Below are 18568 nucleotides of genomic sequence, written 5' to 3'. Positions count from 1 at the left end.
TGGTCATCCCTGTTTGGATTCCACTCAGGCACTATTCTGCTGCCTTATTGTAGTAAATGGCTTTATTCTAGGTTTTTTGAAGGCTGCACTGGGGAGTGCAAGATCTAAAAGGTCTACCAAGCAGAGGAAGCTTTGAGCATTGTCCCAGGACTATCCTTTCAGTCTGTCATCCAAGCATCAGTCTGGATAATTTGAGGAAGGGTTCATTACCAGGTTGTCCGCCCTACTGAGGGTTTTTTTTTTTCATTCACAACAACTTGGTTATGAGGATCAAGTATGATAATATATATAAAATACTTGGCAAAATTTAGAGCATTCATATAAATATTTTTAGGACTATTATTACAATCTTATCTTTGATGCTTATAATACTCAGAGGCATTCAGCAAAAGTCACAGAAGGGTAGAGATCTGTGTTGAGGTAGGGAATGTCCACATGGAGGAAATCACAGATCCTGTAAGTATTCTGGGGAGCTGAGACACTAGTTATGCCTCCTGTACTTTCTCAGTTCCACAATAAAATATGTACTTATTTATGTTAGTGTTATTTTTTATATATTTATATATATATACATATATAAGTTATAAGTTAATTTATAAGTTATTTATAAGCCAATCTGCATCTATGCTATGGGACAGATATGTTCTCTTTCCATTTAACTCACTGTCTTTGTTACTGAAAGAACTATCTTGCATTTCCAAGAAAGGCAGTAAAATATCTCTGGCTTAAGAAACAAACAAAAAACATATTCCCTCTCCTGTATAGCTCATCCTCTTCCAGAGTGCATCATGGTTACTTGGTTGTTAAGAGAGAGCTGAATGGAGAAGCCCATTTTCTTCCCTTCATTTCCCTACTCCCTTTCTCTTCTCAAGGCATAAGATACTTAGAGCTCCGGGCTAGGGCCTCACTTGACTGCTGGGTTTCAATTACTGCCATTGTAAGGTCACAGGATCCCTTCCCTTGACTTCCCTCTTCCTAAACCTGATTGAACCTTTAGAAAATGCTTTAATAACCGACACTAGTCACCTCTAGCCCGGCAGGCTGCAGCGGTCCATTGTGCTACTATGCAGGATGTCCAGATAAGGGTATGATTACAGGTCCAGCACTTCCCAGGCTTCGAGAGAGCATTTGTCGCCATTGCTTTGCCTGTTAACCCTATCTGGAGAGCCATGAGGATGGGGCTCCTTGGCTCCGCTGGTCATCCCCAGAGTCCAGTAGTGCTGGAGGGGGAGGGGGAGCAGAGAGGAGGTGGTGGCTCTCTGCCCCCTCCTTCCTCCAGAAGGCAGATAACCAGCGGTGTTGTAAATGAATGTAAAAAGTCAAAAATGCTGGGCGCCCAGTGTTTCATTTGTTTAATTGCTTTTCCTAGGGCTTCGGCCAAAAAGGACCCTTCGCCTGGTGTTGTGGACTGCTGAGGAGCAAGGCGGCGTCGGTTCGCTTCAGTATTACCAGCTCCACAAGGTAAAAACTCATCTCGGCACAAGGCTGAGGTCTTTGGCTACTATTTCTCTTATCTAACTGTGCACATGGGCGCAGTGTCGGGTGCCCTTTCCATCCCTACATAAAGTTTTGCAATTAACTTTGACTTATCTAGAAGGAGCAGAGAACCCGTATCTTAAGTGATTTTATCTTTTACAAACTTTTTGCCCTCTTGTGTATGTGGCCCTGATTTCCAAAGGATGTGCCATCAGTGAATATTTTCCTCCCAACAGATGAAGGGAATGAGCACTAGACTTGGAGTCGGGAAAACCAAGGTTTGACGCACTGTGCAACGCTGGACTAGTTGCCTGAATTCACAGAACTTTAACTTTCTCATCTGTAAAATGGGATGATAATGGTCATCTCACAGGGTTGTTCTGAGGATCAAATGAGGTCCCAGATGGTAAAGTGCTTCTTAATTGCAAAGTATAATGCTTGCTGCCGGAAACTTCTTCTCCAAGGACAAAGGATTGGGGGGAGGTGGGGCTCAGCTGGTTCAGTCAGATAGGGAACTCTAAAATGGTTCTGGAAAATTCTTCCACACTTAATATCCCTATTCTGGCGATTGTTTTGAATAACAATAGTAGCATTTATTTAGTGCTTTCTGTATAGTGCTCCTGTGCTCAATTCTTTACAAAAATTATTTCATGTTATCTTCCCCCAAACCCTGAGGGGTAGGTACTATTTTTATCCCCATTTTGCAATTGAGGAAACTGAGATTATTTGCCTGGGGTCACACAGCTAGTAAATGTCGGAGGCCAGATTTGAACTTGGATCTTCTTGACTTCAAACCCAGCATTCTATCAACTGCACCAAACTAGTTTCTTTCTAGGATCTGAAACAACACAAGCAGTGCCTTTGGACCACCATAGACACCTGTGAAATACATACACAGACACAAACCTTGAAGACACAAAAAGAACAAACCAGGAACCTCACCACTAAGGAAACCCCTAGAGTTCAGTATATCTCCCAGCCTGATTTGTTTCTCTACCTACACCCTCACCATACATACTCTGTTTGCCTTCACCATATGTCCCACTGATGCCCAGCTCTCTACCTAGAACAGTGACCCTCTTGACTTGACTTCCAGAAGCCATACCCTGGGAAGTTAATCTAGTCAGCTTTGAAATCCTCCCCTGGTTGTGAGATGTTCTGATTTTGCAGGGAAGCATGGGCAATGAAGACTTTCCTAACCAGTCATTGATCTATCAGGCATCTTAATATCTGCCCTGTGGCTTGACCATACTTTGTTTCCATCCTCTAGCCCTCTTTTTCGCTCATCTTGGTCTATCATTGGTCTCTCATCTTGGTCTCTCATCAGTACTATCCTTGCTGCCAAAAAACAAAACAGTTGATTGTCCAATGGCCAAGCTCACAATCTCTGAGATTCCCCAAACTAAAACTCTGTCCTCTATCTCTTTCTTCTCTATATGCATTGATTTTTTCATTAGGGAAAGTTTTTTGAGGATAAGAACTAACTATTATTTGCTTCTCCTAGAAGTCTGGATGATGAGAGAGTGCCCCTACATGTCTGATAAAATGAAAATGGCGAAAAGTACACGGAGATTTAGATAGGGGCTTAGAGTTTGCAAAATGGTTTACATTTTTACATTCTCATTTATAAAAGCCATGTAAAGTGAAGAAGGCAGGGATTATCCCCATTTCTAGGTAAGGAAATTAATTAATGAGAGATTAAATGACTTTTATCAGTACTAAGTTATATAAATTGTCTTGATTAATTGATTTGATAATTCTCTGGAATTTTTTAAGTAAACTTTTATTTGATCTTCAAAAAGGGCTAATTTTGTCTCTTTGACATCAATAGTTATGCCTCTAATCTATTTCTCATCTTACTTCTATTAGTAGCATTTCTAGAACTCTGATCACTAATAGTGTTGAAGAAGCAGCCTGGTATTGCTTCTGTATTTATTGGAAAAGCTTCTAGTGTTGCCACTGGTAAATTATCATAGCATTGGGCTTTAGATGCATTGTTTTATTAATATAAAATGGTATTTCAGTATTAAGTATTTAGTACAAGTGAATGTTTTCAATAACTAATGGTCGATCAATGGCCATTTCTTTGTTTTTTTCCATTTCTTCTTTAAGTATTAGGACCATATTTGTTTCACAAAAAGGATAGAACATTTCCTTTGTCAACTTTTTATAATAATTTGTGTAGTAAAGGTATTAATTGCTCTTTAAATCTTTGATGATTCCCTTCTAACTCTGTTCAGACTAGAGTCCTATCATCTCTCTTCCCCCCAAACCCTGTCCCATAAGTTCCTTTGTTCCTTGTTTAACACTGCATAGAGCAGTGGCTTTGAAGTCAGAATGACTCTAGTTTGAATCCTGCCTCATTTACTCCATCTGTAAAATGGAAATAACAAGAACATCTACTTCCCATAGCTGTGAATATCAAATGAGATTCCTCCTCCTCCTTCTTCTCCTCCTCCTCCTCCTTCTTCTTCTTCTTCTTCTTCCTCTTTCTCTTCCCCTTTTCCTGCTTCTCCTCATCTTCCCTGTCCTCCTCCTTCTTTTCCTTTCTTAGTTGTCTTCTCTTTCTTCTTTGTCAATGTCATCTCCTCCTTCTTTTCACCCTTTTCTTCCTTCTCTTTGTCTTCCTCCTTCTTAATCTCACCTTGTTGTTGGTGTCATTGTTATCATCATCTGATATTGTTTAGAATTTACCCAGTACTCTTTCCCACTCTATGGCATTTCTACTGCCAGGCTCTGCCTGGAATAGAAAGACAAGAATGAAAGAGTCTCTGCCTCAAGAAAGGCATTCTCTTGGGGGACTTCAGCACATATTAAAGAAAGAAAATACAAACTATACACACAACAGTTTATGAGGAAAGAAAAGTTGAAAAACAAATCACTTCTTTTCTCTGGGCCTCAGTTTTCTCCTTTATAAAATGAAAATGTTGAACTAGACCTTCTCTAAGGGCCCTTACAGCTCTTAAATCTATGATCTAAGTCACTTTAACTCTCTTTTTTCAGTTCTATATCTTTAAATTGGGGAAGTCAGTATATAGAGAAATATTCCCTACCCACTAAAAACAAACAAAAGCCCTCCAAATGTAGACTTTTCCTCCCATAAATTTCAAAATCTATTCTACAGTGAAAGTCCTGCAAAAACTATTTCTTAAGTAACTCTTCTAGGCTAAGAAGGGTATTGGAAAATAAAATTAAATTAAATGGGGTATTAATTTTGTTGTTTTCCAAATTTAATAATAATTTTATTTTTATGACTGTTTTCAACTTTATAATAACACATGACATTTACCCAGCACTTTAAGTTTTACAAATCTTTCTGCCAAGAAAAATGTGGAATTAAAAGAAATTTGAATTATATGGCAAACCCAGGATCCAAGCTCATCTGTCACTTTCTAAATTGTGTATGGTTTCTGTGTATAAACTCTGTGCCTTTTACATTAATGGTATAGATAAATCATGTGTGACTATAGATTAGTTAATTGGCAATAATGTCAAAGAGGTTATGGATTAGCTAAAGCACTTTATAACCTTACTACTCAAATATTAACACAATGCTATTATTTTTGGTTTAATTAAACTGTTTTAAAGACTATGGGGATGTGTGGTGATTGTGCAAAATGCTGTTCTTTTGTATAAACAGCTTTCACTGAAATGCCTCTGAAACACTTTTCAGGGAAATAAGCTTCTAAACTAAAATGTTTGATAAGGCAGTAAATAGGAGATGCTATCTTTAAGTGAAGCAAACACATATTAAGGTTTTCCTGTAGTTTAGAATAAGCTATTAATGAAGTTATCCTAGGTCTCTTTGAGCTAACATCTGTTCAGTGTTAGAATGGGTTTGTGCATAAAATAAGAAAAGCCTTCTTTTTCCCTTGTTTTCTCTCTTGATGCCTGCTGCCCAACTCATCCACTAGAAGTGGAAATCTCCATTTCATTCCCCTGAATAAAGTTTGAGGTAGTAAGAAAGAGGAAAAAAGCATCCTGGTGTGGTAAAAAGAACAATGACTCTAGAGTTGAAAAGGCCTATGTACTAACCTCAGTCTGAATCTGAATGAAGGGATATTTACAAAGTAGAAGGGGGGAAAATAATAACAACCCAAGAATAACATCAACCAGATTGCTGGCCTTTTTTTTTTCTTTTAGGCAAAACATGATCTTGCATAATTATAACAAGTCAAGTTATCCAGCTTCTAGAAAGCCTCATTAGACAAGGTAATCAAATAAACTAGATTGATATGTTCTATTCTAGGATGAAAAAAATATTTTAACCTTTTCCTGATTTATTGCACAAACTTTTGGCAATTGAATTACAGGGAGTATGATCGCTGCTTTCCATGGTAGTCATTAATAAGAGCAGTATTTTAAATAGAGTTTATTAAATGAAGGGTGGTTTATATGAGCTGCTGAAATGCATAGATTATCCTAATCCTAGCCAACTATGAAGCAAAAATGGTCACCTGAACCTATGTAGTATTTTATTGAATTTCCTGTCACAAAAGTATTCAAAAACAAATTTTAGTACAGCCTGTGTGGGGGATGCTTAGAATAAAAATATGCAAAAAAATTAGACTCTCCTTTAATTATGAAAATCTTGCCAAATTCTAAATGCAGAGCAGCTTTGTCTAAAAACTGAAAAGCATACTGAAAATATAGAGCTTAAAGGGACCTTAGAGATCATATCATTCAAACTCTCTACTATTATCGCAGTAACCAGGTAGCACAGTGCTTATAGTCAAGAAGACCTGAGTTCAAATGTAGCTTCAGACACTGGCTGTGTGACCCTGGGCAAGTCACTTAGCCTCCGTTTCTACTTTTATAAAATGAGGATAATAATAGCACTTCTATCCCAAGGTTTGTAAGGATCAAATGAAAAAGCTCTTTATAAATCTTAAAGCACATATAAATTCTGCCATTGTTCTTCAGTTTTGTCCAACTCTTTGTGACCTCATAGACTATACTATTCATGAAGTTTTCTTGGTAGAGATACTGGAATGGCTTGCCATTTTCTTCTCCAGTGGATTAAGGGAAACAGATCTGCAGAAGTATACCTTTAGAATTAGGTAACAGAAACTGAATTGGAAGGTATTTCAGAGTTGGTCCATTCCAACCTATAATAAAAAAAAAAAAAAACCCTCTAGGGTCACCCAGCTAGTGAATATCTGAGGCTGGAATTTTAACTCAGTTTTCCCTGACTCCAGGCCCAGTGCTCTATCCATTGAGCCATCTAGCTACCTCCTATCTAAAATTGCTAGCTAGTATTATTTCGGAAGAAGAAATGGAATCCTAGCAGAGTAAATTGATATGTCAAGGGCATATCACAAAAGTAGTAAATAACAGAGTTGGGCTTTAATGCCAGCCTTCTGACCCAAATGAAATGTTATTTCTATGCCACCACTTTAGAAATATTAATTGTATATGGATAGATGGGTTTCTTTAGTTTTCTTTGTTTTGTTGATCCATCAGTGTACCATTTGGGTTTATATAAAGCAGATTTAGTTATGGTGACATTGCTGAAGTGGGAATAATCTGGTTTTTATATGCAGCTATGGAAATAACAAGAATGCTCTAGCCATTCAGTCTGATTTCATCTAAACTCTGTTTCCAAAGCTAGCTTGGCTTATTTCTTCACTGTTCCATGCAGTATAGATTTACTAATTACAGGTTATTGTCACCATCGTTACAGTTGGGCTTTTGAACAGCCTGGGCTTTTCTTTTGGAGATTAGATATTTGCATGAATCTGTCAAAAACAACCCAACATTTCTTGGATTTTCATTTATCATAGGATGCCATTGGTTCGCAACTCTTATTTTTCCAAAATTCATTTAATTTCCACAATACTCCTGGGAGTTATTTAGGCTCTAATAGTATTTGTTTCTCTTTTGAAATGTTTATGCTTTGGGGGGCAACTGGGTAGCTCAGTGGATTGAGAACCAGACCTAGAGACGGGAGGTCCTAAGCTAAAATCTGGCCTCAGACACTTCCCAGCTGTGTGACCCTGGGCAAGTCACTTGACCCCCATTGCCTAGCCCTTACCACTCTTCTGCCTTGGAGCCAATACACAGTATTGACTCCAAGATGGAAGGTAAGAGTTTTAAAAAATAAATAATAAAAATAAATGTTTATGCTTTGTATTTATTCCCATCCTCCTGGATATCATATTGTGTCTTGTGGCTAGCATCTCATGCTCGCTTATTGATTATAGATAGAGATTTATCAACCCAGCAGACTCAATGCAGATCAATTGAGTACAAGGTTATCAATGTCTGCAATGTTTAAGGCTCTGGAATTGGCAGTGAATAAATGCATGAATGAATGAAAAGTGTGTATTAAGCACTTAATTCTTGCCAGGCACCATGCTAAATTCTGGGGATGCAAGCAGGGCAAAGCAGTCCCTGTTCTCAAGTTCATATTCTAATGTGGTAGACAGTCATGTTTAGGAGGTTTGAGCTACAAGCCAGATGGAAAGAACCAATGATCTTTATGGTACAATAACAAAGAAAATGATAATGCATTTTCTTTCAAACCATTTCTATTCATAAAACTATATTATTTTCTGTTGTGGAACCATTAAACAAGTGCCAAAGACTTTGATAGCAAGAACTTTCTTTCCCATGCTTTCAGTAGCTCTCTGAAGACGATGTTGCCCAATTGCAATTATGGGGGCTCAGTTGGCAGTAAAATCAGGCATCTGAGATATGTTACAATCTTCAGGGCTTTGGAGCATATCTATCTATTGGTGGTCACTTGTCATTTATTTTGTGGCATCATGGGTTGGGAAGAAACCACAGATCAACATAATGAAAAGTACTGTGTAATAGGGACAAAAGAGAGATCCATAGAAACTATTTAATGAATATTTGAGGAAGGACAGAATATTTTCAGATGAGGAATCAAATGAAGGCTATATTACTTATCTGTGAAAAATCCCATAGTACATCCCTACTTCATATAGAATAAAAGACACATTTCTAAACCTAAAATAGAAAGTGTTCAAACTTATCTTTAAGTTTTATGTCCCATTGACCTCCTTTATAAAATCTACATTTCATTCAAACTTAACTACTGGATGGAGAATTATGTGTACTATCTTCCATGCCTCTAATGTACTACTTCCTTTTCTTCAACTTTCAGGATCATTCTCATCTTTCAAGGTATATACACAGGTATTGTATCTTATATAAAGCTTTTTTAATTTCCATAAGCAAATTTTGCAGAAGTATACCTTTGGAATTAGGTAACAGAATCTGAATTGGAAGTACTATCAGAGATAATCCATTCCAACCTATACAACCTCTCCCTCAAAAAGTCTCCTCTAGAATATACTGGATAAGTAGAAATCCTAACTCACAGAATCATGGAATTTGAGGTTGGAAGGTTACCCCAAAATCCATGCTGTCCAGCCCATCGATCTACTCAAGGAATCTCCACTACCCAACAAATAAAACATCTAACCTTGACTCAACAATCCCCAAGGAAGAAAGTCAACCATCTCTTGATGTAGTTCATTCCATTTTTTTAAACAGTTCTAATTGAAAAGAAATTTTGCCTGAGTGTAAACTGAAATTACCCTATTCTACTACTCCTAGGTCAGCCCTCTGGAACTAAACAAACCAAGTCTAATTCTTGATGACAACTCCACATGACAACCCCTTAAATACTTGAAGACAGTTGGCCTGCCCCCCATGAGTGTCCTCTCTTTTAGAACAAAAAATGCTCAGTCCTTTTCATTGATTGACTGATAACCAGGACTCAAGGCCCATCAGCATCCTGATCCCCTCCTCTGGACACTCTTCATCTTAACAATGTCTCCTGAACTATGGCCCAGCAATGAACAGCTTTCCAGAAAAGGTCTGAAAAGGACAGAGTGTATTGGGATGATCACATCCTTATTGCTGGAATCTCTGCCTCTCTTAAGAGTAGCCCAAGATCACATTAGTTTTCTTGGTGGCTATATCATACTTTTAGAGATCTTAGTCCATTAAAATCCCTAGTGATATTTTAAAAACAACTGTTGTCCAACCAAGAGACCTCCCCTCTTATACTTACGAGGTTGAGTTTTTTGTACCAATTTCAAGATCTCAGATTGATCCATATTGAATTTCATTGCAGTCAGTTCCTTGTATGGCAAGACTTTTCCCCTCTCATTGCCCTGATTGTTCTATTGTGGTCATGTCATGGTTTAATATGGTCAGCCAAAGGCCAAATCCAGCCTGCTCTCTGCTTTTTATACAGCCTGAACTAAGAATGGTCTTTGTGATTTTAGCAAGATTTGGCCTGTGGACCCAAGTTTGCAGACTATCTTCCTAAATATCTAATGATGATAATTTACTATATGACTGTCTGAATATGCAGAAGAATATAACAGGACTATCACCTCCCCCTTTCTGGACACTAGGCTTCTATCAGTGAGATATGAGATATCATTTCAATTTGGAGTTGACATATTACACTTTTGACTCATATTAGTGATCCCAATAAAATCTGTCTCTTATTCACTTTATTGTCTGGGACTGAAACTTAACTCATTCTGAACTTTTGCGTTTTTTTTTTGGTAACTTACTTACTTTGACTACATTTGATCTAGAAATACAGAAGAATGAGTGAGAATTTGTGATATAGTCGATAGATAACTAGACTTGGAGTCAGGAAAACCTGGGCACAATTCCTACCATTGACACTAGCTGTGTGACCATGTTACATGTCATTTTAATTTTCTGAGCCTTGGGTTTCCTCATCTATAAAGTGGGCAAACTAATATCCCTAGTACCAACTTTCCAAGGTTGTACTGAGGTTCAGATTAGATAATATGTGTAAAAGGTCTTAGCAAACTTTAAAATTCTATATAAATGTCAGTTATTATTATTTAGTGGATTCCTGACAAAGCTTCCTTGAAAATAGCAGCTACCTTCAATCTAGGAAAAGTCTTAGAATAAATTGTACTTCTCACTCTGTCTCACCTCTTCATTTTTCTTCTCTCGAATTAAATTTCAGATGCTTTCTCTTCTATCATACCTACTTGCTTCTGAATATTTTCTCTTTTAAGTCTTCATCAATCAATCTACAAGTATTCACAAAGTATCTACTATATGCCAAGCACCATACAAGGTATAAAGGGTATAAAGACAGAAGCACAAGAATACATTCCTTCAAGAAGCTTATATTCTAACAGGAAAGACAGCATGCACATATATAGTTATTTACAAAAGACATACAAAACAGATCTTATCCAACCCACACCTGAACAAAATATACCTTGTAGGGGGATCATCTTCATGATATATTTTGAGGGGGAAAGCACAACTACCAAAGATGCCTTGACTGTTCCCTTCCTATGCCAAGAACATATTCCTAAAATCACTAGTTTCCCTCAAAAGAAGGGAAAAGATCAGATCTGGAATATAATATTCAATTTCATCTGTAACATTGCTAAAAGCACACTAAGAGGAATCATTTCTATGGGAAGGTAATCTGAGCAATGAGGGCTCAGAATTATGTCATAGAAGGCTTAGGAAAAAAAGAACTAAGACTCTTTATTTTATGGAAGAAGATATTTGAGAAGAACATGACTGTGGTCTTCAAATATTTGAATCGTATCAAAGAGAAATTGAAGTAGGGGGTAGAGTGATGAACTTGGAGTTAGGAAAACCTAACAGACAACACTAGCTATGTGACTCTGGACAAGTCACTTGGCTTCTGCCTGCCTTAATTTTCTTCTCTGCAAAACAGGAATAATAATAATTGTAGCTTCCCTCAAAGAGTTGTTGCAAGGATCAAATCATATAATATTGACAAAACTCTTTGCAAACATTAAATCACTATATAAACACAACACTCATCTCTGTAGCTCTATGATGCAGATCCAGGACCAGTGGGCAAAAGTCACAGGGGAACACAATTTTGGTTTAATATAAACAATAATTTCTATAAATTCAGAACTATCAAAATAAAATGGGTTTCCTAGAGAAGCCTAGAGTTACCTTTCATCAGAAGTCTTCACTTGGAGATGACTTTTTGTGACTATAGATTTTTTTCTAGCAGAACTTAGACTTGATTCCCCCTGAAAATCTGACTGTATTTCTAGGATTACCACTTTTTTCTCTTTGCTCAAAAACCACCTATTTCATAATTAACTCTAGAAATTTTCTGTGTATTCATACTAGACTTTCAGATCTAAAACTAAAAGTGGAGAACATTATAATTTGTATACAACAATTGTAATGGAATACGATTGTGCCATAAGAAACACCAAACAGGGTAAGTTCAGAAAAACATGGAAAGATTTCTATGAACTGATGCAAAGTGAAGGGAGCAGAACCAGGGCAACAATATATATGGTGAAAGATATATTATATGATGATCATCTATGAAGAATTATTTCAAATCAGCAAAGCAAGTTTCCAAGATAATTACAAGGGACTCATTATGAAAATACTAATCATAGCCAAAGAAAGAACTACTAGACTTTGAGAAAGATCAAAACACACCATCTTTCATTTTATTTCTTTTATATGATTTTTCTTGTATTGTGATATGTCTTCTATAGCAGCATGAGCAGTATGGAAATAGGTGCATTGCATGAAAGTGCTGCTGTAACCTGTATCAGACTATTTACTGCCTTGGAAAAGGGGGGAAAGGAAAAGGCAGAAAATCTGAATCCTAAAATATCTGAAAAGTTGTCAAAAATTGTTTCTACATGTAACTGAAAAGAAAAATTATTATTTTTTAAATTAAGTTGAGTGGCCTCTTCCTTCTTCGCCCTTTTTGAAAATTGGGACTTTTGTCCATCATCAGTCATCAAGTAACTCTTCTTTTCTTCTCAGTTCTTTAAAAATCACCATGATCACATCTATAAGCTATTTCAGAATCAGTGTAATTTTTCTGGGATAGGACAGTTGAAACAATTTAGAATAATTTAGTGAACTCTTCCTATCTCTTCATCCATCTCAGGCTTGATTTCCCTCTTTACCATGTTTATTCCTCATTTCCTTTCTTTGCAATCTGAGTATCATGCTTCTTGCCAATGAAAAAACAAGCAAGACTTGTTTAGTCTGATTGAACCTTACAAAATAAAGCCTAAGGCATAATTCCTCTCTTCCTTTTCTTCAACAAAAAATATAGTTTTACAATCCTCTTTTTTATCTTTATATTTTTTTAAAATTCTGTTTCTTTTGAATTTGGGGCTTGATATTATTTTTCTAAGTCAGTGCCACTCTTTTGTATTATATTCTCCTGTTTACACTTTTTGTCCCTGTCAGAATTGGAAACCTCCAAACCCTGTCAATTCCACTTTGGACATCTTCCCCACAGGAATTTGTACTCTGCTTTAGCACCATCCTGATCTCAGAGGATGACTTTTCACTGTATCTTGCCCTGACCTAGGCTTCTATTCCACCATCTCCAAACAAGGTCAGCACATGCGTATCCTTACTTTCCAGTCATCTTTATGTATTGTCTTTATCCATTGTCAGGATAGCTAGGTGGAGCAATGGATAGAGCATTGGGTATGGAATCAAGAATATTTATATTTATTAGTTAAAATATGGCCTCAGACATTTAGTAGCTGTATGATCCTGGGCAAGTCACTTAACCCTATTTGGCTCAGTTCCTCATCTTTAAAATGACCTGGAGAAGGAAAACCCCAAAATGAGGTGATAAAGAGGATGAACTTGACTAAAACAACTCAACAACAATAACAAAAATTACTTATTATATTGTCAATTTCTTGGGTAAAGGGACCGTCTTGCATACTAATATTAGCACAGTCCCCGGCACATAATAAGCTCTTAATAAATGCTGCAAATAAGCTGGGGTTTTTTTGTTTGTTTGTTTTACTGGAGACCTTCTGATGCCCTTCCCTTTAAAAAAATCTCTTTGGGATTATACATGATTATATCATTAAAATTTCATTTTTGAAAGTCAGTCTCTGTGATTTGTTGTAAGAAAAGTGCTTTGTAAACTGGAAAGAGCCATAGAAGTGTGAATTATTATCATTATCTCTCTTAAGTCATCTTCCTTTTAGAGTCTCATGGGATCAACCCTCTCTTCCTTGGAGTTTTGAAAGTATACTTTTATTAAATCATACCATTCCTTTCCTGGGTTATCATAAGTGATAAGATTGTGGTCTTATTCTCCCAAGGTTACTGCCATTTCTCTTTCAGCAATTGTTTTCTCATTGGCCAGAATTCAATCCAGTGAGTCTATTCTTCAGTACTGCTTCTTTGTCCTTCTAAGAATTGAAATAGCCAGCAAAACAAATAAATTAGATATTCTGCTTATAAATAGATAAGATTTCTGTAGCTCCTGTGACATCTGAGTAGTCAAAGTCCCCATCCCCAATCAACCAGCAAATATTTATTAAATACCTACTATGTACCAGCAACTTCCTAGGTACTGAGGATATAAAAAGAAGGGGGTAAAAAACCACTATTTTATGCCTGTCTCCATGCCAATTTTGTGATTGCTACCAAGAATTTATTTATTTCTCCTGTTTGTCTAGGTAAGTTCATCAGTAAGCATTTATTAAGGTCCTGCCATGTGACAGAAACTATACTAAGGGCTAGTGATTCAAGGAAAGGAAAAAAAAATTCTATTGTCAAGGTGCTCACAGTCTAATGGGATAGGTGCTCCACAATGATATCTTTGATATTTTGCTTCTTAGTCTTTATGAAGGGCAGAAACAGTGTTCACTGTTTCTGACACTTATTGACTGTGTGACCCTAACATCTTATTGCTCTCAATAGCCCTCTATAGCTGTGGGTTGTACATAAGGTGCCAACCTACATTGGAAGAGTGCTTTCCTACCCTAGAGATTTCTCTATACCAGGGAATTCAAAGGTCCATCATTGCACTATCCTTATCTTCATATAAATTGCTCTCCTCTGCTTCTTACTAAATTACCTGGATTTCTGTAAACATGGCCATCTTCTTGACATATGGTACTATATGTCTGCCTTTTTTGTCGGATCTTGTTCTTTTAAGCAAAGATATCTTTCCATTACTAGACTCTAGTCATAAACCCCATTCTACCAAGACTCTCTTCTCTATGAAGTCAATATTTACTTCCTTGAGGTAAAATTTTATATTGTATTTATTACTTGCCCAAATTCTACATGTTGATATATAGATAGCTGAGACCCAAAATGTTATTTTTGATACAATTTAGTCATTTTTCCCCATTAATGATCGACCATGTCACCCAGGCTGTTCCTCCACTTGTCTCATTTCCTTCTTTTTTGTTGTTATTTAGTATTTTTACTTGTGCCAGATTCTTCATTAACTCATTTGGGATTTTCTTGGCAAAATACTAGAAAGGTTTGTCATTTCCTTTTCTAACTTCTGACTTCTTCAGGAAGCAACAAATGGTTACAGCAGAATCTGGTACTTGATCTGAGTTGCCAAGAATTCCAAAATGAAGAAACTTTACAGATGAGAAAACCAATGCAAACAGGGTTAAGTGACTTGTCAGGGTCACATAGCTGATAAGTATATGAGGCCAGATTTTAACTCAGGAAAATGAGCCTTCCTAACTCCAGACTCAGCTCTGAATCAAATGGCCTTAGATCCTTCCTAGAATCCAAATTTATAGTCCTTTTATCATACTCACCACTGTCCTATAAATGTACTGCAGTTCATCAATATCCTTCTAAAAACTATAGCATGCAGAACTGAATACAACCCTGCAGATATACACAAGGATTAGTACCTACCAGTCTCTAATTTATAATCATTATCATTGATCCCAATTTCATAAGCAATCATTATGTGCAGTGCAGCCTAGATTCTAATAGTTCTACTAGTAGTAGGAAAAGCTAGATGCTGTGGAGTTGACCCAGGTGATAATATAATACTTTTGTGATGACTTTCCAAGTAAGCAGGGATTTTCAAATCATTTTGCATGTTCTAAAGAATGATGCATGCCTAGAAGGCTCTTGATCTTGTTTACTTCGACTCTTTCATTCCTGGCTTTGGGTACTGCCTACCCTCTATTCACTCTCTTCAAGAGTCTGTGGGTAAAATATTATCTTGTGAGCAACATAATAAAATCAGCCTTAAATTCTTTCAGTTGTTCAGTAGTGTATTTCTAGATAATATTTCAAATTCTTTCCCATTCCCTCTTACAAGTTTTTAGTCAATGATTTAAATTCTTAAATTCCATTAAAGCACACCTTATTGATAAAGATTCAGTGACCTGCTCTAACTCTGTGTTCAATACATAAAAAAATATTTTAAATAACAACTATAAAAAATACTATAAACATTTTCTTGTAGCTTTGACTTTCAATTAAGATGTAACAAAAATTTTTCAAGGTCTCATACGGTTTTCCTGAAATACTACATTCTTTCTTTTAAAAAAAAATACTATCTTCTTCCAAAGAATCTTAGAATTGGAATGTATCAGTCAATTAAAAAGGCATTTGACATGTAATTTTAGAGTTAGAATTATTTCTCATGTTTGTACCATATTCAGTTTATTAGAAGTAATTTTCTCTCCTAAATGAGTTGGCCATCTTTGATCATTCAAATTTATCTCACTTTAAATAAAAGATGCTTTCCCAGAATTTTTGCAAGGAAAAAAATATCATTTTAATAAGGCACAGTTTAGTGACACTGGCAGAAATCAGTCGATCCACAAGTATTTAAGTGCTTACTCTGCACCATGTATGAATGTGGATTTTTATATAATATATATATGTATATATGTTCATAAAGGATACTTTTATATCACTATTGGAGGATGACCATAGAGAGGAACTTCTGACTCCTGCAAGAAGCAACAAATGCTTACTGCAGAAGCTGGCATTTGATCTGAGCTTCCAAGAATTCCAGGATGAAGAAATGAGGAGAAAGAGGGTATCAGGAAAGAGAACCAGCCAGTGAAAAGGCAAGGAACTGGGAAATAGAATGCTGTGTGAGTGAAGGTCATTGTGGCTAGATGGTGCATTGGAGATGAGGGGAGGAGCTGAGGGGAGAGAAGGAGAAAGTCATGAATAATATTGGAATGAAGTGACTGAATTATTGATAAAATCCCAAGAGTTGGGATCTTTGTGTTTATTCATTCTAAGGTATTATGTAATTTGCTTCTGTATTTTCTATTGGTCACTCATGTTTTAACCAATATGAAATTATTTTAATATTTACTGCTTAGTTAGTGATCTGGCCCTACTATGTCCTTTTTGTTCCCATTTCTTTTCATTATTTTTCTTGAAATTCTTGACTCATCACTCATATGAATAATATTATTTTTATATTTCTATAAAGTAATCCGTTGATGTTTTATGAGTATAACATTGAATAACAAATTAAATTAGATAGTATTGTCATTTTTATTACATAGACTACTCCTACCCATGAGCAATTAATATTTTCCAATTATTTAGCTCTGTCATTTGTTTCTGTAAACTATTGTTTGTAGTTATATTTCTATAATTCTTGTGTGTATCTTAGAAAGTAGGCAGCAATTTTTTATGCTTTCTATAGTCATTTTAAATGGAATTTCACTTTTTCTTTCTTCCTAGGTTGTATTGGTATTATATTAAAATGCAGATGACTTGTGTGGATTTATTTTATATTCTTTAAGTTGGCAGGGGTTATTATTTGTCTTTTTTCAATTCTTTAAGCACACCTTCATATCATCTTCAAAGAGTGATTTTTAAATTCTTCTTTAACTATAGTTATACCCTCAATTACATATTTATCCTTATTGCTATAGATAGCATTTCTAATAGTTTCTCAAAAAAGAAGTTATGATAGGAATAACCTTGTTTTAACCCTGAATTTATTGGAAAGAATTCTAGTTAAATATTATTAAAAATAATGGTAGCTCTTGATTTTAGATATAGATATTATTTAGAATTTTAAAGGAAAAGTCCAATTATTCCTCTGATATCTAATGTTTTAATGTAAGTAATAGATATTGTATTTTGTCAGAAAGCTTTTGCTGCATCTATTGATAGAATTTTTAAATTTTGTTGCATAAATTTCCCAATATTAAACAAATCTTATAATTCTTATATAAATTCAACCTGCCCATAATGCATAATCTTAATTATGTATTATTTTAGCCTTTTAAAAAATTTGCCTCTGAATTCATTATGGATTTTAATCTAGAGTTTTCTGTTTTGAATCTCTCTAATTTATTTATCAAGATCATATCTGTAACTGAGAGACTCTTGGTAGGATCCTTTTGTTATTTTTTGCTAACATTTATGCAACATTAGAATTAACTATTCCTGAATATTTTATATCAGAAGACTTACTATTCAATAAAAAATAACTCTTGAGGAAATTAGCCAACAGTATGGAAAAATATTAGACTTAAACCTAAATCTCACACCATATACAAATTAAGCTCCCAAATGGATATGTTACCATAGATAAAGAATTCACATCATAAACAAATTAGAGAATATGAAACAAACTTCCTGATCTCTGTATAGAATAAAAGTTCATTACCTAACAAGGAATAGAGAGGATCACAGAAATAAAATGCATCATTTTGATTATGCAAAATCAGAAAGTATTATATAAATAAATCTAATCAACATAAAATTAAAAGAGAAACAACTGGGAAAACTAATCTTTGCAGCAAGTATCTCTGATAAAGGTCTCATTTCTAAAATATATAATGTACTGACTCATATTTATAAGAAAAGAAGCCATTACCCAATGAACAAATGGTCAGAGGATCTGAATGCATTGTTCTCCAGGGGAAACCCAAGCTAATTATAGCCATTTAAAAATATGCTCCAATTTGCTACTAGAGGAATACAAATTAAAGTAAGTCTGAGATTCCATCAGAGTGGTAAAGAGAACCAAAAAAAAGGAAATGATAAATGTTGCAGTAGTTATGGAAAAACAGGCACATCCATGTATTGATTATGAATTTGTAAGTATGTCCAACCATTTTGGAAGGCATTTTGGAATAACATACAAAATGTTATGATATAGCAAACTCCCTCTGACATAGCTATACTATTGGTGGACCTGTACTCAAAAGATATCAAAGAAGGAAGATAAGGTCCTATATGTACAAAGAGATTTACAGCATATCTATTGTGGTGTCCAAAAACTAGAAACTGAAGTGTTGTCTAG

At 35.5% G+C, this 18568-nt stretch overlaps 1 protein-coding gene across 3 annotated transcripts in view; it reads left to right on the top strand.

Annotated features, from left to right (window-relative positions):
• Positions 1-18568, top strand: part of CPQ (carboxypeptidase Q) — a 703529-nt gene that overhangs the window by 550233 nt on the left and 134728 nt on the right. For all 3 annotated transcript variants that reach the window (XM_001379746.4, XM_007488142.3, XM_007488143.3), the window contains one exon: positions 1370-1461. In XM_001379746.4, coding sequence (XP_001379783.2) covers positions 1370-1461 — 92 coding nt within the window. The remainder of the gene's footprint in view (positions 1-1369; positions 1462-18568) is intronic.

The sequence above is a fragment of the Monodelphis domestica genome, chromosome 3 (assembly GCF_027887165.1).
Source record: "Monodelphis domestica isolate mMonDom1 chromosome 3, mMonDom1.pri, whole genome shotgun sequence".
Lineage (NCBI taxonomy): Eukaryota > Metazoa > Chordata > Mammalia > Didelphimorphia > Didelphidae > Monodelphis > Monodelphis domestica.
This window is presented reverse-complemented; position numbering and strand designations above follow the sequence as displayed.